This window comes from Solenopsis invicta, chromosome 15, assembly GCF_016802725.1.
Source record: "Solenopsis invicta isolate M01_SB chromosome 15, UNIL_Sinv_3.0, whole genome shotgun sequence".
Taxonomy (NCBI): Eukaryota; Metazoa; Arthropoda; class Insecta; order Hymenoptera; family Formicidae; genus Solenopsis; species Solenopsis invicta.
The window spans coordinates 8,089,755-8,112,707 of record NC_052678.1 but is presented as its reverse complement, the minus strand read 5'-3'; the positions used below and the strand labels follow the sequence as shown (position 1 = coordinate 8,112,707).

General features: G+C 42.6%; 1 protein-coding gene across 8 annotated transcripts in view; it reads right to left on the bottom strand.

The window, feature by feature from the left end:
* The window catches only part of LOC105193330, a 248,987-nt gene that overhangs the window by 118,088 nt on the left and 107,946 nt on the right, over positions 1-22,953 (bottom strand). For all 8 annotated transcript variants that reach the window (XM_039458101.1, XM_039458105.1, XM_026135776.2 and 5 more), the window contains one exon: positions 6,359-6,433. In XM_039458101.1, coding sequence (XP_039314035.1) covers positions 6,359-6,433 — 75 coding nt within the window. The remainder of the gene's footprint in view (positions 1-6,358; positions 6,434-22,953) is intronic.

Sequence of the window (22,953 nt, the reverse complement as noted above, 5' to 3'; positions counted from 1 at the left end):
CGCGCACCAGTGTTGGAATCCACTTTAACGGACCTCGCTAATTACCGAGCGGGTAGCTCCGCTTATTTGCCTTGACTCTGATTAACCTTCCACGTGGTGTTCCTCCCTACGCAACAGAAACGGAAGAGAGATCGAGGGGGTCGACCGTAGCGAGGCGGTCATATATAAGCGCTTTATGCACGTTTCCGCGTGATATCGCGACTATGAAAATTTAATGCTTTTCGTTTGTCATAAGTTCCGTCCGATTGGATTCACAATGAAACAATACAATAAGCTTAGGTTTTACGATTACGTCTCTTCGATATCACTAAAAGTCGAGACAAAAAATCGATATTATCTATGTCAATTTCCAATGTCTCTTCTACATTATTAGTGATATCTCTTCTATATGGATCAAAGAGATATCACCAATAATGTATATATTTCATTTACTATTGCTTAGAGAATCGCGATCAAAGTTTTTTGACGCCGAATTAAATTGAGCCAAATTTCTTTACTCGAATCGACAAAATTTTATCTCAAGCAAATCACTAAAACAAAAATTTTAATTAACACATTTATTGCTAAGTTAAATATTTAAAATATAGATAATAACGTAAGATTTCTAGATTGTACATGATGTTAAGTAATTTTTAATATAATTTTACAAGATTTCAATACATATACTATATTTCGTAATTAAACTTTTAATTTTCAAAATGTTCAAATAATTCGATCGAATCATTCAAAGAGATTCAAATCCGAATCGAATTTCACTCGATCGAATCAAATGAGATTCGATTCGATTCGTATAGGTCGCAGATCTCTGCAACAAATGTTCAAAAAAATTTATTCGAAAATAAACAGCAACTATGCAGCGTTATGTACTCAAGAAGGAACACCAACAAGTAAGTTTATTGAAGTCAGAGTCGTGATTAGATACCGGCACGTACGATCGGACTTCTTAAATGATACCCGCGACACTCGCTTATCCGTTTGGCGCGTTACACGCAAGGCAAATATCCGCGGGCGATTATGGCACTAAATCAGGCATCTCTCTCGCGGGGAGTGGAAAAGGGGGAGGCGGGAGTAGGCGACGTGGAGGATGGAACAATCTGAAGCGGCGCACGATCGTGCGAAAATTCACCGCGTCGGATGCGCCTTATCTCGGCCGAAGAACGTGCATATCTGCTAGGCGGTCAGATAAGGATGATCCACCACCTACGAAGCGCAAGCAGTCGGCGCAGAAAATTATGTGTGCCTCCGTAAAAGCGTCGTGCCCTCGTCCACAAACATTGCCGAGTGGCCCTCAGTGATGGGAAACTCGTGAAGCAGCGCGAATGGGAGAAACGAGAGAGAGAGAGAGAGCGAGAGAGAGAAAGAGGACGATGGTTGGATCAACATGGGGCTCTATCTCCCCCGTAATTCTCGATTTTACACTCGTCGCATCGTCCGAGCGAACGACTATTCTTTTTCTATAGAGGCATCGTCTATCATCGAATTTTCGAACGGTCCGCATAAACACACTAATATGCGACGCAGTACAATGTTGCGAAGACTAAGCCGACCGATTCGTCAGTGTCGATGGCCAGGCAACGTTTATCGCGTTTATCGTGTCACCGATAAATTACCAGGCGCAGCCAGATATAAGCGTTACGGTCCATTAACCGGAAACACCGCGTAATGCCCATCTCCGCGTAACGTTAATTTCGACGCGCGCGTGCTGTACGCGGAAATGGGAAAAAAATGCAGTTTTATTACAAAGGTACAAAACCGCTCGCCAGGGACAAGAAACGAATTTCAGCGCTTCGCTTCGGGCACTCGCCCCGTCCCTTTCTCGCAACTGGCCGGTAAACGCGCATTTTTCTCCTCGTAAAATTAACTCTCTTTTCCACGCTCTTTCTCTCTCGTGCTCTATATTCCTTTCTCTATCCCGATGAAAAAGGTTATTCATATCAGGGGGCGCCGTACCCTTTTTCGCTGCAGATTACTTCAAAGCAAATATTCTCCGCGCGTTCAAAGGAATTACAAGGATATAACTAAATCCGTCGAATTTTTGCGTTGTTAATGCAAGATTGTTGCGATATGAGTAAAATGATGAGCATGTGCAGAGAGAAAGAGAAAGAGAGAGGGTGAGAGAGAATTGACGTGTACGTTATTGTCACGCACGTGATTTCACGATATACGTATTGTAATGAAAATTATATTCTCATATTGATTTTCTTGAACTCATGAAAATTGAAAATTTCATTTTTAGTGCCGTCAAATATAAAATATTATTTAAAAATAATTTTTTTTCTACTTGGTATAATCGTATTATTTTGTGTATAATTATCCTCGACTCAATTTTAGAATATAAAGTTCAGAGTTTGCGAGTGTGAGATGTAATTGGTACCTATGCTGAAAATAACACTCTGACATTTATTTAGAGAATAACTACGCGCGCGCGGGACCCTTCGTGCCCGAAACCGCAATGTCCTCAAAATGACGGTACCATTTGACACAAAACAAAATAATGGTAAGCAAGTTGTCGGAAATGACACCTGTAGCCAAATGATTTTATTCGCTGACTGCGAAGGGTGCGGATCATATTTACCGCCGGTTTACACCGGCTTAATGCCGCGTTGATATTCGAAATAATAGCGACTCGCTGGCATAAACGCGGTCCTCGTACACGTAACGCGGTATCCATGTAAGCGTTTAGATTTACTGTTTCCACTAGCCAGCGACCGGCGAACATGGCTTTGCCAACGTTGAGGTATTATATCTCTACCCAGCAGAACGAGCCGCCATATTGTATTTCACTGTCATTTGCTAAATATGTGCAAAGCCCAATAATGGTCATAAATTCACCATTGAACAGTGCAGTTACCCATTTACACTTCTGCAGCTTGATTAGCGGAAATCCTGATATTTACAAGCGTCCACAACTCAAAAAGCGTTCAAATATCGATTCCATGGCGTCCCCGCCAGAAAAAGTCAACTTTAAATTTGCTTTGGAAATTCGAAAACGTAGATGGCAGTATATGCATTTAAGGGAACGTTGTCGTTTTCGATATCAATTTATATCCATTTTTAGAAAAAATATAAAAGCTATAAACTAGAAACTTTATATATTTATTCGTTGAACGTTTTTCATCAATTTTTTCAAATATATAAAAAAAAATATATTTTCGCCAGTTATTTTATGTCTTTTAATCTGCTCTATCTATCAAGGTTCAAAATATTAAAAACTACCTAAAAACGTTCGGCTTTTCGAAATTTGAAAGCGAAAAAACTTGTTTAAAATTTTAATCGTGGAACTTTCTATACGTGCATAATTACACGCTTATACTTGATACTCGACTCAAGAAGAAGAAAACCTATTCCTTTAACGACTTAATTGGTCCCGTTTGCATCAAATACAAAGTCTTACAGACCCCTCGTAATCTCAACGGTCTTTACGCCATTGTCCCATAACACCCACGCCATTAACAAGTTTCGAGCTTCTTAGTCGCCGTGCACGACCCTCTAAAGCGTCGTGGTCCTGTGGCCACTTCAATCTACAAAGACGGTTCGCGACCGTCTCGAAGCCGCCAATTAAGTTAGTTACCAAATTTAAGAAGTCGAAAGAAGTGATTTAACGTGACAAATAATAATGGATATTTATTAGCGTTTACGTGAATTTTACAACTAGGAATTGAATAAAACGGAAAATCGAAAGTTTTTACTCGCATGACAAATCTACAGACGATCGAATAATCTTCCTATTTCACGTCACTGCTATATAGAAAAGCATATAATATTTCTGTCCGTACAATAGAACGGAAATAAATTCGACATTATCAACGTGTCTTTTTACCGACAGTATAACTGACAGAAATAGGTAATTGATTCAAACATCTCTCAGCCCCGTACGGAAGATTAGAATTTATATTCAGCTAGAAAACTATTTTCAAGTTATCCGAGTTAAAAGTCTGCATTGACAAAATGCCCGAAACGAATTAATGCACTTCGCTTGTCCAACTCCTCGTGTCTTCCTCGATATCTTTGAAACGATAGTTTCACCGCCGCCGGCACGGAACGTCACCGCAGCTCGTTACTTCGCGAGTCTTTACGACATTGTCTCGCGCCGGTGACCATTGGCGAGTTTCGGACTTCTCGATCGCTGAAAGGAAAGTCAAAGACGGCCCCCCGGTGCGAGAAAGCCGCCAATTAAGTCAAAAGGGGGAAAGTCCGCCCTGGCAAATTCCGGACGCGCGTACTGCTGCGGTTCGTTTGCCGTCGTCAGAGCGCGACCGAGAAAATACACTTTGACCTGGATCGGCGTTAGGGAGACGCGTACTCGGTGTCTCTTGTGTGCTCAAAATCGAACTTCGTGCCCGCGGTCGTCGGCTCCGGCAAACTCGAGAGATTGTGTCCGTTCCTTCGTACGTGGATGGGGGCGAGATTTGCCTCGATAGAGGGCCAAACACAAGTTGAACGCTGCTGAGCAACTTTCAAATAGGACAGTGAGCTTACCGCAGCACAAATTCGACAGCATGCGCCGTTTTGCGCCCGACTTGCAGCCGTGATAAAGAATTTATGTTTCAGAGCAAAGGAAAAAAAAGAGTCAAATTCGATTACATTAAAGGTGCGAGAAAAAATTTCATTCGTGTGATGAATAGCGCGGAACACATTTCGCTATCCATCACGTTAGAAACGGTCGTCGATAGAACGGCAGTAACGCGCAACTCTTCGTAAACTGATCGCGTATTTTGAGAAATAACGTACGTGTATTTCTACGTGTAACGGAAAGCTTTCATTGTCATTATAAGACGATCTGTTACCGAACCGCGCGGGAGCTTAGCGGAGAAATAAGCTCCACTGGTACAACCGCTGTACAAAAGCCTCTTAGCCCCGGCTCGAGCAAGGGTGAAAGAGGACTAATTTGTCTATACGCGCACAGTTGGGGGAGAACCGGTAGAAAAGAGCCGCGCGATTATGGGTCATGCTTGGCTGTGCAATACATCCGGGAATCCACGCGCCCCATTCGGAGGAACACGGACGCCCCCGCCGCCACACGTTGTTTCCACGATCATCATAATCCACCCCTCGACGTTGTTTTCGCACAGGTTCACGCCAGATTCTGAGCGACCGAGGTGGATTAAGGATTTTCCGCCTGCCTCTTGTGGCCCCACTACACGCTCGTCGTCGGTGACAGAAAAAAAGAATGACCCAATTCGGGGGTTTTTCTGGTTTAGAGGCCGGCTTTTGCAGCTCGTTGAAGAGCAACGAAAGCAGTAACAGTAGTCCACTCGTGCAACAAATAGCCGTAATGGTATTGCTCGTCGCATTCGCGTAAAGTGACTCGCAAATATTCTTATACAATGTATTCTATTTTATCGTGCATATAAGTACATGTATGCTTTCTTTTTATATTTACGAGTAGATCTTAATAAACTTGTTATTTCCTTTTGATTTCAGTACGTTACTGGAGCATTCAAAAGCTTCTCAATAAAATTAAAAGACTTTTGAATAATGATAAAAAATAATATAGATTCATATAACTGCGCAAAAGATAAACGCAGAGTTATTTTCAGAAAGATTTTTTAAAACTTAAATTCTCTAATACTTTGTCCAGCTCATTTTGACTGCTTCCTTTTAAGTAGCCGCAAAGTTAACCATATAAAAATTTAAAAAAGTTTAAATTTAGATTCTAAATTTTAGAACTATGTAGAGGAGTCGACAAAAATTATTTTTAACTTTATTTGAAAGTTCCTTTAAAAGTTTAAATTTTCTTTAAAATGCTACTTAAAAAATTAAGCAAATTTTAAAATTAATTTGCAGATAAATATCGTGATTTAAAATAATTGTTAGTTTTTCATGAAACGTGAGAAAATAAATCTTTAAATTGAAAGCTCCACATTTTCCCCAAGTTATTTTTACATTTCAATTTTAAATTATTATTACGTTATTGTTAAATATAAATGGATCTGTTAATTTACTGCAATATCTGATCATTTTATATCGCTTTTGTTCAAATAATGGAACATTTTCCTATTCCATACACATAATCCTCATTCCACATACACTCGTACTAAAAATACAAAATCATACATATAAATCTGGCACAAATTATAAACTTTCTGTCTAAAATAGACATTGTATTGTTGTAAAAAGAAACGTTGTATAAAATGAGCTTTATATTATATAATTAAAAACCATGTTAACAAGCTAAAAAATTCTTTATTTTAATAATAATTTTTAGTAATAATTTCTTTGAAATATTGTTAAATTATAAAGCGTGCCTAAATTTATATTTAATGTTCTACCATATTTTTCGTGCACACAGTGGCTGTGTGTAATCTCTGATAATCGATTTAGTTATTGGTAGAGTATTTTCGATAAAATAACTTACCACGCGATGCACCGAGAATGCACGACTGGGGCAGCAAAAAACAAGTCAGCACCAGTGGCCAATTCATCTTCGAATCTGCAACAAAAAACAAGTACCAGAGTCATTAGACAACACAGCCATTTAAGTGTTACTTGTGGCGACGATTTCGAAAAGACATCGAAAAACAATATCGACCCAAAACACTTTGAGAAAGTGTTGAAGATTCGCACTCGGAAATCGCCATTTTCCGTCTTAATGAAGCACGGCGATTGTCTCCGAATAACTGCCAAAATAGCTTGTGCAAACAAGCGCCGGCCGAGCGGCAATATCGGTTTTCTTCTTCTCCGGCTACTCCGGCTTATCCCGCCTTATCCCTCTCAAAATCCTGAGAAAAAACACACCCGGCGCAAATTAATGCGTGCTACACTCATTTCCAAACAACGGCTCGACATAATTAGGGGAGCGACCCCTCCGCGTGTAATACTGATACGGAAAAATGTTCCCCTCCCGTTAATCCTTCTTTCGGTCAGTTATAACCCGATATCGATGGACGTGCCCGCGGCTACGTCACGAAAAAAGATGGATCGCTCTTGGCGCGATAGAAATTCAGGGGGATCGATACGCCGGTAATTCTTGTATCGGCCCCGAGAATAAGTAGCCCATTGACCTCTCGGGCACGTTCTGAAATTAGACCGGCTGTGTCGATAAAATGTACCAGACCATTTTCGTGTTAAAACACCGTCTCGCGCAACTCGAAATGTATTTCGAGTTCGGCTTTGTCGCGGATTCGCCTCGGTATATGTAGCATAATATTAATATTTGGATCGTCCATCTCCGTGCGCTGTCCGTACTACACGTGTCTGCGGAATCGAATCATGCTAATATCCGCAGATCCAAAATCCCGTGTCGTGTCCAATAAAAATACGTCGAGTGGCTTAGGGTGGAGAGACCCTTTATTCGCGTCCGTCAAGGGTCGTTCCGCGAGCGGACATTCGACATTCTCCAGCGGACGGGGACAAAATCCTCACAACCTTATGAGACGAAGCTTGCATTCCGAGCAAATTTTCGGTAGCCGCATACCGCGCGACGAGAGAAAGTTCGTCATTGCGTTTGAAATGAAAAGCTCTCTTCTATATAGCAGTTATTCCCGCTTCGAGTTCCTCCAGATATACAACTGGTTGTTATTTTTATTATTTTACATTTATCATTTCAGCTCCGTCAGTTTGACCGAGTAACTCTGAGGTTTCCTCTGGCCATCTCAGCGAGCTTACCAACTTCGCGAATGAGATCGACGAATCTGTGTTCGTGAATTCACGTAGCGTTCCAGCGCTATTCACCATGCGAATTAAACGAGACGCGAGCAAGCAAGCTTGCGGCCACGGAAACGGGTGGGGGTAACAATCGGAGCGAGATAAAGGGCGCGAAAGAACAAATTGCCTTCCCCGCTCGCGCGCGATAAGATGAATAGATGCGATACAACGTAAAAGGATACGAGTACTGAGCGCGATGAAGTATTCATGTAAACATGAAAACGTATATACGTCTTGTCACGTGCGATAAAGGTGCGAGATATAACGCGCGTGTCGTCGCGGCACTAAGCGTCCGATGCAAATTGCAGGCGCGTCGGATAAATGAATTTACGTTTCCGTCAAGTGTTTTCACTCTTGGCGCGGAGTAATGCAGTAATTCTTTCGCTCGCTTCGATCCGGACACGGATCGCGAATACGCGCACGCTTCTTACAATAGCCCTCGATACAGGTGCACCACAATAGTTTTCAACGTCGCCCCGTATGAATATTGCAGTCAATGGGCGCATTCAGCGGAGACGACAATCAAGAGTAGCACTTGAGCAGCAATGCAATCCGCCTCCGCTCTGAATATCTCAGAGTATATCCCGATCGTATTCAATTGTTACTCAACTGTTGTCTCCGCTGAATGCGCTCAGTGTAAACATGAAATGAGATTTGGCCAGCTGTGTTTAGCCTTGCGCGTACAATGGGAATATGGGTGCGAGATTCTAATGCGCGCCGAGCGCGATCGATCGTCTTAAAATAGTCACGAGCGCGACACGAAGAACCAAGTATTACATAAAGAGATATTAGATCCGAAGTGCAGGAGCTCTTTCATTAAGAACGTTTCGTCTCGACTGGATTATTCTTCTACCTCCTAGTTATATATAAAATATGACGAGACGCGGGGTGTAAGGTCAATCATGAAACGAACAAGCGGGTACGCGAGAGCTCCGTAAGAATCTTAAGAATTCACGGAGCGAATAAAAGCGCTCTTCGCCTCTTCGCTTCCTGTTTATTCTCATCGCCTTTCACGCCTTGGCGAGCTAATATTCAGGAAGTCGCCCTCTTTTTTTGCATTTTTTCATTAGAGACTTCTCACTACGGAAAATGCTCGTTCGATAATATTTCATGCGTCGGGCGATTAAATGCCATATACCAGCTTCACGGTCGCAAACACCAGTCGAGCGCTCTCATTTGTAATTATCAAGGGTAAACGGATGAAATCGCTCTTCATCGCGAGACGCGGGATTCTCAAAAAAGAAATCCCGGGTAAACTCAGTCTCGGTATTAACATCCGGCGAACGTGTGGCGTAAATAAAGAATTCCGTCTCGCCTCGCCGTTTCACCTTCCTCTTCCCTCTCAGCGGAGATCGGCGGCGCGGCGGTGTTCGTCCTCTTTCCTCGCCGCTCTGCGATTTCTCGCGAACACAGAGAGCAACTAATATCCGCGCGGGAACCTCTATTTTTCTTTATTAGCTCGTCGCGCGGTGTGCAACAATGCCGCGCCCTGCGCACACACACCGCGCCGCCGGTGTCAATGGCGCTGGCTTTTCGCAAACTCGCCAGCCGACCTTCGCAAACCGAGCCGGGCCGTGCCTCGGAGAGATGCGACCGAGGCACATCTGCGGATTCCCGTAGAATATCAGCGTCGCCCGCACGAACAAAGGGAAGCGGGAGATAGCGGCAGGGATCGGGTACGAGGGACGTCTCGCACGGAGTGGATACGGGGTCGGCAGCCCCTGTGGGGAAGAAGGAAGAAGGAAAAAGGAGAAGAGGAAGCGAGGTGGAGAGAAGCTCGACGGAAGGATACGAAAGAGGGTGCCTCGCCTCGGGCGTCTCTTCGTGCCGGTCTCTTATGTGTCCTCCATCCCGGTCCTTACCTCTTCCAGCCGCATCGTTGCAACCCTCGCTCTCGGCACGCCCCTCTCCGCCCTCGCCACCCTCGGCCTCCCGGAACTCCTCTAAATAGCCATGTGACGCTACCAGCCACCGTATTACATTCCATATACACACCGACACCGAACGACGACGCGCGCGTCATCGGTGTGTCGCCCAGTGTGCTGACGCACACGTGCTTTACACACACACACACACGCGCGCGCGAGCGCGAGGATCTAGAAGAACGTTCAGAAGCCAGAGTTCCTGATCTCCCGATGGCCCCCATGGGCGTGCGCGCCGAGAAACGACCGCGTAGTTGTAGGGTTGTTCCACGTGTTCGCGCGCGTCTTCGTGCGTGGTTACGTTTTCCACCCGCCACGCACCCTTCCTCGACTTCCGGCGTTTCTTCCAGCCGCCACGTTCTCCGCCGAACGAACACGTATTTGTTGAGTTTTATGATCGCGACGTAGGTATTTCGCGTGCGAGCGTGATCACCGGTCACCAGTTGTGCGCTATTCTCACGATCGAGATGCGCGTTCGTGAGAGAACTTGGGCATTCGGAAATGACATCTGCTAAAAGTTTAGGGAAACTACCAAAAATTCGCAAGAGAAACGGCGCTCTTGCCTGTGGTCGACCATTATTTCGCTATAACAATAGCGCAATTATAATAGAGCGAGATTATATATTAACGTTAGGAGGTTACATTGGGGGAGGCATCTGGTGGCAAATTCAAGGGATGTTCGATTATTGATGTGCCACATTCAATTTATTCGAGACTATTACGCAAACCATACCGTTATTTACTCAATGCAATATTAACTTGCCACGAGAATACTAATTGCGTTAATAATGTATTCTTCAATTACGCCAAAAGAACAATTACACGCATAATATTTGCATTTGCTAATTAAGTTTGTTTCTATTAATAACCTAATGTCTAGTCGCAGACTGCAAAATTTATTTTATTTAATTTTCTTCTTTTTACGAAAAGTGGTAATTTCACAAATATTACTCGAAAATAATTCATCGCAGAAATATAATATTTTTTGAAATTGTCAGACAAGAACGAAAGTCTTTAAAATGTCATCAGATTAAATTCATACAATATTGGAAAGTAATATAAACTAAATTTATTTTCCATCCAACTTATTTTTAGATTTTGTTGCATAGATTTGTAATTAGTTTTTGGTTGGACAGAATATGCGGATTATACAAAATTACTGCAATTAAATATGTTCATTTTCGAGAAAATATCTAAAAGCAATTAATGCAAAAACGTTTCATATAAGATAACGTTATTTTATGCAAAAGACATAAATGATGACATAATTATAATTTCATTTAGATGAAATAATTATTAATACGGTATTATAGCAATATCTGATGTCATTTCGAGATATCAAATTTCATACGAATAATTATTGTCATTTACAACGTAACTTTGTGAAAATTAATATACAAGCAATTGCGCGTTTGTGCTCATATTTTATAATTACTAAAGTGACTATAAGAGAAAATTCTAAAAATGTCAAATTTTATCATCGCGTGGACATACAAACGGGAAAGATATTGACACGATGGCTTAGCGATTTAATGCATACCATATATTTGAATAATGGAAATGCTTTTATAAATTTAAAATATTTTTTGATTCCTATAAAATGTAAAGCTTTTTCGAATGGTTTAAATCTTCATACATAATACTATACGTATGTATTTTTCATTGATTCAGTAGCACAATTTATAAAAATCTACGTGATATGCTTTTATATCCCTCATCACAAACGAATGGCGCTCCGCTCGAACTCGCAGATCCGTACAAATTAATTCCGTAGACTCTCCTCCTTTTTCCAACCCTCGTCCTTTCCTTTCACCACGTACGGCTCTCGAGACACTCATTAACGCCCATTCTGTTCGTATCCAATCTACGCCGTTAAGATGAACAGGTTAATAACCGATGCATTATCTCGAGGTTCCACAATCCGCCGGACGATATTAAGCGTTCGATTACATCGTTACATTTGCCGCCCCCGCAAATGCAAACAAATAATTCGATCATGTCGATACGTACATAAGAGTGGGGGGCGGAGGGTACTTGTGCCCCGGGCCCATCGGGCGCACAGTGCTCGCCACGTCCATCGCAACTCGTAATCGAATAAAGTGCAACTGTTTACGGGTAATTCTCGTACAACGTTTAACCGGTAATTCGTGCTAATACCGCATTAACAAATAATACCGTGTCAGCAAGCGAGAGAGATAGGGTGGCAGAGAGAAAGAGAGAGAGAAAGAGAGGAGAGGGGGCGAGACAGAAGCGGAGAACACAAGTGGGAGAACCATGGATGAGAGAGCGAGTTTAATTTGCAGATAATTACCTCGCCAGCTACTGAGCTCCATTGGAAGCGAATTGTAGCGAGATCTTGCTGCATCGATGAAAAATTATAGTCGGAATATCGCCAGACGAATTTGTAAAAAAAAAAACACACAAGGGGATTTTGTTTTATTTTTCTACGCGAGTGAAATCGTGCGCGAGCACGAAACTCCGGACAAAATTCTTATTTCGTATGTATGAATTTTTCACGAAATTTTCACCGTTCCGCGCGCAAAACTGAGTATATATCCAAATTACACGCCCGTCGGAATTAATAACTTTTTACTCGGCATTTATGCGATTGGCGATTTGGAGCCATGGCCGGATTTCATTAGCGATCGAAAAACAGCGCGATATATAGCCCAGTTTCGAGCGTGCATTAATTCTAACGGCACCGTGCTGTAATAATCTGACGTCACGTTTCGGGTCGTATCGCGCTGCATCACATTGCATCGGGAATTTACATTGCGTGGCAAACAGCGTGAGATTTTCGCGATGGAATACGTCGTAAAAAATGAATTATAGCTTGCGGCCGATGCGATCGTAAAATGCCGCTTGTTGGATTGATGCGAAAAAGTTTCGTATAGTTTTATACATGTTTGCGTTTTTAATTTTTAAATAATCCTACTTTACATTCCTCATACGTTTAAAACTAATTTAGTTGTATCATTCTTTTTTCTCAACTATATCGCACTTCTCATTTTTTTTGCTCTGCATATACTTGTCATATACTTTCAACGTACATGGCGTTAACTAGGGATTTCTTTCATCTCAAAACGTCACCCTCGATACAAGCGTATAATACTTTATCGTACTCTCATCCAACGAATACATAGACGGAAAGCGAGTGTACGTTGTGCCTCGGTATCATACTCCGACATATATGCAGGATGTACAGATTGAAATCCGCCCATCGATCGAGACGGCGAATTCCACGATACGGCCCGGTGGCACGTACGAAAAGACAGGAACGGCGCCGCGAACAGAAATACCAGAGTGCCATGAGAATCCTACATTTTTTCTCGTTCGGTATAGAACCTAGCGAGAGGGACAATTTGTGTGTGTGTGTGTGTGTGTGTGTGTGTATGTGTGTGCGAGAGAGAGACAGAGAGAGAGAACGAAAGAGAGAGAGATACGATCGGTTATTCAATTAATCTTCACCGGAAATCGATTTAAGCGACACGCGGTACGCGCTCGCGCGCTTATATTCCTGAAAGTATATTTTTCTCCCATGTAATATCGGAGAATCGTGTAGAGACCGGTAGATGAGCCGATGCTTCGAAGCTGTAACGTCCGATTAATTCCGCGGACACCCGCGGAGATAAAACGCTCCGAGAATCGCGTGCGTGTCTACGTCCGATGTTTCGCTACTCTGAATGCTCCGGGCGGCGAGAACAACGCATATAGCGAAGAGAAGAGTAAAATATTGTATACCGTAATAACGGCCGCCCCCATACCCCTGGAGTTTCTCTCTATCGGGGCGCGCGGTACCACGAAAAAGAAAATAAAGAATACATGGGATACTTTATGAAAAAAGTTTGCGGAAGACTGCGTATAGCGACTGCCATCTCACAACTTCAAATTTGCGGCGAGATTCGGCGTCATAAGCCGCCGCCGACGACGACGGCATGATGACGGCATTAGAGATGAGCGAGGGACACCGTCGTGGTTGCAATAAAACGGAGATGGACGAGGAAGACGATGCCAAGAAATACGTTGCGACGACCGGGGCTGTTTCCTCGATCACTTTAACAGTCTTAAGAGAAAAGCCATTTTTCATTATTGGTCTCTGATATTACAATTTCTCTTGTATCGAGTTTAGTATACAATCTCGTTTTGCGCCCACGGAGACTACTAGCGCTTGTTACACTATCGCGATGTTTGCGTACACGAGTGTGTACAGGTATCAAAAATGGCTATACGTTCGTGTGTAATTTCGTCGAAAGAATGCAATATGAAAGGAAGTGAACGTGAACGAACGTGTTATTTGATAATCTGTTACGCTTATTGTTCCCAGTACAACGAATACTAAATATCAACTTTGTAAAACGAGCATTCAGCTTATATGAGCTATACTCGTTGGCTTTAATGAGATAACTTTGAGAAATAAAAGCGTGCGGTTTAATTTCGCGGATATCGAAGATTGATTAGCGGATAACGATCGTGTACTATCTTTTTTTTTTTTTGGTTCCGTTAAAAGTTGAAAAAAACCGAAATTACTTTCGTTAATCCTTGATTGCATCAAGCCATTAATTATATTATTATTGAAAATTATTTTTAACAAGAGCACGATTACATATTTATGAAAATTAAGATTCTTTCATTAAAGAAATTGCGAAAAAATATACAGTGATATAAGCAACAATCTGTCATTCTAGCTTTCGATTCTTAACTCAAAATAAATTTAAATACTCGCTAGTATAAATAATTGCGGCTGCAATTATTTATATTTAATGTCATCGCGAATGAATAGTGCGAATGTATAATTAAGTCCGACCGCTTTCTTCCTCCCGACGTTTTCTCCCGGAATCTCGTGTCGTGGAGAGCGACTGAAGAGATTAAGATAATATCTGAATCTTATGTCTCATTCTTCCAGCTTCCTTTAATCTCGGTTTAAACTGCACGGCTTTCTGTTAAAACACTCGATTTCAGTCTTAAGCTCTTTTAATCCATAAGAGAACATTACTCGTCGATTAATTGCATTAAATGCTTAATACTTTTCTCCCCAAAGTCCGTTAAATACTTTGGTACTTAGGCGAAAATTCGATCCGATAAGACTTTTAAAAAGCCGTGCATATGCAGCGCGTTTTGAAGCGAACGCGTCGAGACGAGCGTTAAAGCTTCGTTCATTATCGCTTGATTAATATATCACAGTTTAATTATAGTTTTTTTTTCAGACTTTTCGCCAGTAAACTTTTATATTGCGTGTGTGATCTCGACTCTCGTAAATATACTTGAATACGTTTAATAAAAAAAATGATATCTCTCTCTCTCTCAAAATTATAAAAAAATATAAAATTCCAATAATTAAATTACCAATACGATCAGAGTTAATTTTAATAAAATATAATAAATATTTGAGTTTACCTCACATGTCAGCTCTGTACGGTGCTATTGATCAATTTTGTTCGCTTATCGTGACCTCGATATTTCCGTGTTAGATTCTTTGACTCTAATTAATGGCCAGAATAAGCTATTAAAATATCGTGTGACAGAGCGTATGTGCAACGCTCTGTATTGTAATATAGCAACAAACAGTAATAATAAAACAATCGGAAATGAAGCTAACGCATTTCGTTTTAGTCATATCATCGAATTTAATCCAAAACGTTATATTGATCCCGAATGTTATTATATCGCACACATAACAAAAAGCACTGTTTGCATAATATTTATTCGAGATATCGATGAAAATTCATAATATAACAGATCTCATCTGCTTGGCTGATGTAAATGTCTCCGTGCATTGGATATTGCATAAAAAATTTTAAACATTTCAAGTGAACGTAATAACACGAGAGGAGCGTTATTGGAAAAGTTGGAATAAAATTGTCTCATGAGCAATTGAAAGAAATTTTAGTTTTACTATTTTAATATTTTAATTAGTGGCCACTAATTAAGAGGAAAAAAAAGAGGTAAATCGTGTGGTGACAGTGGCCGCAAGACAGACTTCGTATGATTAATTTAGTCACCTATTATCGGAGATCGATCGCGAATTTGAATAATCTCGATACATATTCCCCATTTAATTACCTGAAACGCGAGCCGCAGCTTTAATTCACGGACTGTCGCGTTTAAGTCGCGCGTAAGCACACAGTGTGTTTCGTTGGGGTATTTTTACGTGCCTGAAGTTTCCTACGTGGCTCGATTTGTCAACCGGAACTTTCGCGCGTCCTTTTGTACCTTTATTCGCCATTGTGCTCATTTTGTTCCGCGACGCTTTGTATTCGCGTAGCGTGGCTGTGCACACGAAACAAATCAGAGCGGCGCTAATGCGCGCCGAAGGTTCACGAATTTTTCCGTCACGCGGAGAGAGCGACGCGCGTATACTCTTTCTCTCTGCGAATAAAAATCGGTAGAGCTCGAAAGATCGCCAGAAATGTGTTGTACCTAGACGAACGCCACGCCGCCGTCGCCGCCGCCGCCGCCGCGCCGCCCGGCAGCACTCGCGTACGTAGCTCGAGATAATGGCTTCGGCAATGATTTATTACCAGCGTAGCCATTGTAATGCTCCGAATTACCGTTAACTCGTACAACCATCTGCCCACGAACGTTCTCCCATATAACTCTCATGTAGCGAGCGAGTATTTGCCAATAAAAATAAACCACGGGAGTTAAGCTAAACTAATCTGCTGTAAACTTGATTTTTATGTCTCTCGAATTAATGTAATAGTGCCAGATAATCGAGAAACATAAAATAACGTTAAAAAAATCTACACGAAGAATTAAATTGTCCGCTGGAAAAGGTAGAGGCATCGTTAGTTTTCTTTTTCCATGTACCTTTCGTGTGTTTCTCCTCTTCTTACCCTTCACCCTTGCCCCCGCCGTACACACATATGTACCCACGTATACATTATAGATTCTGCAGTCAACGGGTTAACAATACCGTGCTCTGACAAGGGCGATACATCGGTGCAAAGATAAGGTTGACCGGTAGAGTGATTTATTATCGCCGTCGTTCCATCGCAATAAATCGATTCACCATTGACGAATAATCGTAAGCACTTCGCCGGCGTCACGGGAGCGAATCGAGCGAACAAAGGAACAAGAGACGCGGCACCAGCTTCGCTGGAAAATCGTAATTGAGCGCCGGAGACCTCATCGCCGGTGTCAATTATCGCGCGGTATTCGCGCAAGGAAATTATCGCCCGACGGATAATAGTTAATTTGCTGAAAGTACGTATCGATCCGTCGATTTATATTCGCGATACACGGGATCACAATGAAGTAACGGATTGGAGAAACTTCCTTTATGCTTCGCGCTGTGTGCGCGAACGCCAATGCGAAATTGGAGTATTATGGAGCACGGCCTAGCGCATAATTATTCCTGCGCGGCACGTCATGATGCAGCAATTGAATAGCAATCGAATTGCGCCAGGATTACATGACCTGTGTATTAAACGTATCGGCAAAATAGAAAGGGCCGACAGCCGGAACTTTGCCGGCGCGACATTTATTCGGTTAAAATACAACTACGCGCGAATGGGGCTTTTACGTAGCTCCATTTAACAGCTCTCCTGTTTAACATACAAAGCAGCGATAAACTGATCGCTAATAGTTCTTATTCCTGCCACCAAAGATAATACACAAATCAGAAAGAGAAAAGAGAAAAAGCTTTAAGAAAATATTGGACATACGATTCTTGCAAAGTAAATAAAATTTGACAATATGTTAAAATTAACACTTCAAATAAATTGTACATATATAAGAAATCGTATAAAATTATATTTTTATTTAGTAACATATTTTTATAATTTATTTACTCTGTTATTAAACATTAAATTATTTTTTATGATATTAAAAAAAATAAAAATTTTTTGTGTAAGTGCTTTAATAAGTATTCAACATAATTTATACAAAATTTTATTGTGATTGCCTTGATGATTGTAGTTATTTTATAAATAAATAATTTTTGTACATTTTACTTATCTCTGGATTGTAATGAAACTTTACATATAAATCATCTTGAATATTTAAAGTACTTAAATTTAAAAAATTAGATTTTTTTTATTATTTCTTATTTCATTTATTTCATAATTAATTATATTTTCATTAGACACATGTCTATTTCTTATTGAAATAAGTTTTTATGCAAATAAAAAATTGTCATTAAATTTTTTCTACTACTTTCAAATGCAATATAAATCAATCTATAATTTTTTTATAGTTTTCTTAATATTTTTAGAAATGTTCTATACATCCTTAAAGAAGTACTTGCATAATTAAAACACAAGTAACTTTTAGCAAAAAGTAAAGCCGTTTTAGTGCTTATCGCATATTTTAATATTTAGCTACATCTAAACCTGACAATATCATTTCTTCCCTATATTTTTCAATAGTTGTCAAATTTTTGTTATATTTCTTTAATTCGTCAAAAATAAGTTTATAATTTTTATTTTATAATTTTTATGTATATTGAAGCATTTAAAAAAATATATCAGTGTGATATATCAGTCATTCAATGCATCTATCATAAGATGCCACATGTAAAACTCTAAATTTTTATTTTCTTAAAAGTTACATGGCCAATCGATGTAAAATTTTAGTGTAGTATTCGTTTCGCTGTAAATAATATTCTATATAATTTTTAAGCAATCTGACCTTTCGATACACACCTTCTTAAATCAAGGATGAAGGTGTCCCGCGGAAGAAAGTTCACGCGCTCGTGCACGAGGTATAATGCGGACGTGCGGGGAGCGCAGTTAATCAAAGAATTAATCAATCGTGTCACGAATTGATCAATGTCGGACGCGGTATATTCTCGTTGCAGACAGGAGGGCCCATCTGATCGATGTGAACTAATTTGCCGTGTCTCTCGACGTGACAGACCCGAGAGTCTACCTCCAGTCTATCTCCAAGTAATACTAGGATTAAGGATGAGCAACTTTGGGACAAGGTGCAAGCTCGGAAACTTCCTTCCGTCTCGCCTTTACGTTTGTCACGTCGCGCGAATTCAAGAAAATATATGTGGCTGACGTGAGAAATGAGAAAATTGGCGATTGCCGCGCGCGCGTACCCGGCCTCTACATTTCAACGCCGCGCGACGAAGAGCGCGACGGGCGGCGCGGGCGTCGAGTGTAGCGTAAACGGCGCCGCGGGACTCATCGCGACGCTCGTAAAAATCGAATAAAATTATTCACCCTCGCGTCGTATATCAAGCAGCCTCGATCGACGCTATATAAGCTAATGATACGTTTCGCGTCATAAGCAATTTAGGCATTTCCCGCGATTCTCTTATAGTAAAGAACGGGCAAGAAAGAAAGAAAACAAGAAGATGGAATATCAAATTCGCACATAACGAATCAAGAGAGTTTCTTGATTCGTTATGTGGTGAACGGATACAACCTGTACGCGAGAGGCAGCGCTGATCGTCTAGAGAGCACAAAGATAGGCGCAAGCGGATAGATGCAAGCGTGTCACACGGATGAAGAGACACACCCGCAGAATCGTCCCCGTAATCTATCGCATCTGTCAAATTACCGGTCTTCCGGCTGGCCAAGAAGCATTCGTTATCGTCCTACATGTTATCGCACGTGCGCATTACGTAGTGTACCCAGCGCGTGAGGATAATTGATCAAGGTATTTATTGACGGTGAGAGAGCGAGACGCTTGTATGCGAGAGGATAATTCGGCCACGCGTCGAGAGGACGCACTCTATTCACGCATGCACGACACACTTCGAGAGTGGACATCGCCGCCGCGTCGCGGAGGGTGAGTGAAAGTGGTGTGTTGCGACGTCCGTGCATCCCGGCGCGGGCGACGCGAGGGATAGGCTCTGTCTGTGTGTGTTGCGCGCGATACCGTCGCATACAATACGCACGTTTGTGTCGGCTCGCAGATGTATTCGCGCTCTCTGCTCGTAGCACCGATGTTGTAGTCATGTGTTCGCATGGAGACGCTTGTCTACCCCGAGCGAGCGCGATAAACGTTGGCACGCGCGCGCGCGCGCGAGGCGAGGGTCGGCGAGGAGACGAATCCCTGTGCGGCTGGAAGGACTTGCGGGGAGCGGGATAAAGCGGAGAATCGGCGAGGGACACAAAGCCCTCTCGCGCGCACAAAGCGAGAAGAGGAGCGGCGGACGGTAGGGTCGGCAGGGTGGGACAGCTCGTGTTCATAACGCGACCCCGTATCGGCTGATCCAATTTGACTCCCTCTGACACGGTGTACACCGTGGGGTACCTATCCGCGATAACGCCTAATCCCTAATGCCCGACTTAAGCCTTTGGACGGGCGATTCAACCCGGCAGTCCACCGCGGCGGAAACTTCTGCCGGCGCGATGTATGTAGGTCGATCTCTTACCAATGACATTCTGATCACGGCATGTAGATTGAAATTTTAATCGATCGCAATGGATCAAAGATTATATATATATACACACATATATACACGGCTCGCTTGCGTTATATATAATAAATCGACAGGATTATTCTTTCACTTGCGCAGAGATGCATGATTAAACCTATTTAAATGTACTTATTCGCTGGGAAACGGATAAATTTGGAATCCTCTAACATATTAAAGAAGGTAACAAATATACTCTCGCACAAGAGGAATAAAGTTTAAAAAATTCTTTTTTAGAGATCGATTGGTTCCAAGAGTTTCTTTCAACACAATGTATTTCAGCACGTCCGAATAGGTATGAAATGAAACAAAATACCTCGTGTTTCGAGCCAAGCGTTGCCCGAAACAGTTGCAGGAAGATGTATGCGCGTGAGTGGCTTCTGCGGCGCGCGGGAGACACTGATTTGTGGCACACGTGTCCGCGTTCCTCGGCAAATTAACGCCCCGGGTTTCGGCACGAAAGTATTTGCAAACGCTTGCGTGCGGCACAATGCCGCTTCTTTCTCGAAATGATACCAGCCCGAGAACGACCCGGCGCAAGCAACGGAACGTTACGGAGGAAAGCATTTGAGGGTGTACAAATGATATCAATATGTATCCATTAAGCTCTCCCTCCCTCCCTCCCTCCCTCCCACCCATCGACCCTCCCCCTGCGGCTCCACCCGTTCAACCATCTCTCGGTCGAAGTAATGTTTTGGGGTTGCGGTTGCCATGCGACCGGGTTACGCTCCGGCGAAACGACAGGACGACGGAAGTGATCGCGATCGACCAGACAACACTTACGGATCTCCTTGTATTCATTGCTCCCGTTTCCACGCGCGGTCCTCCCCCTCGGTTGCTAACGCGCGTGCCTTTGCTCCCCCCCCCCCCAGCCAAGAATCATCCCTGATGAGAGATACTTCGTTCCTGACCTCGCGCGTAATCCCTATTTTTCCCGCCGAGTCTTACCATCGATCTTCATCCGCGAAATCCGACGACAGTACTCCGACCGTCGATTTGTCTCAACTTAATTTTGTCACATGTGTGCAGCGGCACATCAGATCGACGACGTCGCTCCTCCATCTGTCGTCGATAAAGTTTCATTCGGAGGACAAGATTGATCGTCCTTCGACGCGTCACGCTCCGACGATTTTTGCGGGACGGCATCCGACGTAAGAAACGGTATACATCAACTTTTCATATGCTAAACGCGCTCGCGTAACGAACAATACGATTGTTTATATTTGAAATTTTGTTCTTTTTGCCACAGCCGTACTCGGCCGCGCGGCGTACCCTTGGCATTCGCCGAACCACCACTTTGTCATCTCTTTGTTCGAGAGTTTCCGTTCTGAATGCATTTTTAGCTCCCAAACCAAATGAACTGCGAGCCGAGTTTGTTTTAAACATTTGTTTCGTACAACCTGTCAGTATATTTCGGATATTTTCATTTTATATGCTTTCAAACGAGGCACTGTTATTTTCATGTTGTTTCACGCAATGTTTTTTAACATTTATAGCTCCAAGGCATCATAGGCAGTCGCAGTGTTCGCGGTTATGAATTGATAAAATGTCATTTTCACAGACATTGTTTGCCACTGTTAGCATCGAAGAAATTTGAAATGGTTTTTGCGCATACATATAAAAATAATATGATCTGCTGTTTGTTTGGCCTGACGTACGTAGCCCACCCGCTTTTTCGGTGCTGTAAAGCTTAATTATGCAAAACTGTATCAAAATGAAAAGGGCGCGTGACGTAACGTGGACATGGCAACGTAAAAGTTAGATTTCGCGGTAAAAAGCTTCGCGTGTCTGCAGATTAATGACTGTAACCTCCCAGTAGTAAATAGCTGACGGTTAATGAAGACGCACGCGGACGGGGAGCCGCTTTGTTCGCGCGCATAAATTTGCTAATGCAAACGCAATTATCTTGGATTCGATCGCGCGCTCTATGCTTCAATTACGCTAATTCGTAACGCATCGGCATACCGGCTGGCTAGCTGGCTGGCTGACTGGCTGCCTGGTTGGCTGATGCAAAAAGGTAAGAGCGAACAACGCGTAAACGTGCAAATTTGCAATCGGTAGTGGCACCGTCCCCGACGCGACGGCAAGATTAAGCGCCTTCTTCGCTCGTAACACTTATCATTTTGAGCGTAAGACACCAAAAAACGAGTAGACGATAATTGCTACCAAACCAAGAGCGAAAGAGAGAAAGAGAGGCGAGACACACACAGAGAGAGAGAGAGAGAGAGAGAGAGAGCAAAAGGAAAGAAGGGACTCGGAAAGCTTCGCCGCGCGGTTATGCAAAAGCAGGCCGTGGAAGTTCACGAGCGCCCAGGGTTCGAGCCCCTCTAAGCTTTTAGCGAAATTGCTTTTACTAACTGATTACATAACGTAATAAAGGTTATTTTTACGTGAATTCGTTCCGCGATCTGGAAAGATCGCCCAGCGGCAATGTGTCATTGGCACAGAACAATTCCACGTCCTGGTAAGAAACGCTAAATCTCGACCCGGGCGATCTTCATTTGTTTCTCGTTAAAGCATCTTTTCCGCGTCGAGAGTTTACCCGAGTGAAATTTACTTTTCTACGTCCGAGTTTTCCTAACGCGAATTACATGTCGGAAATTCCAGAAATTTAATTCGCGAAGCAACATATAAAACAATTAAAATAGCACATGCCCAATTCAACACAGCCTTATTCGGTCGGTTAATCGTATTCTTTCGCGCGCGGAGCATGGCGTATCCCCCTTTTCTCCCCTCCGACACGTTCCCTGAGGGAAACGCAGCGGCGAAAAATGACGCGCGAGCAGGTACAGAGGCGGAGCTCGCTGGCGACATTATTAATTTAACGAGAGGGGCTATCGTAATCCAAGCCACGAAGCGTTGGACCAGGCCGTTTGCGTGGTCATTAGGCACACAACGAGTGCGGATCGATCGAGCCGCCGGCTCCGCCGTGTACACCGGCCGCAATTACTCGACCGTTATATTAGGTAGACTGTCCTGATAGATTACTCGACAAACCGCGTAGCCGTGCCTTTC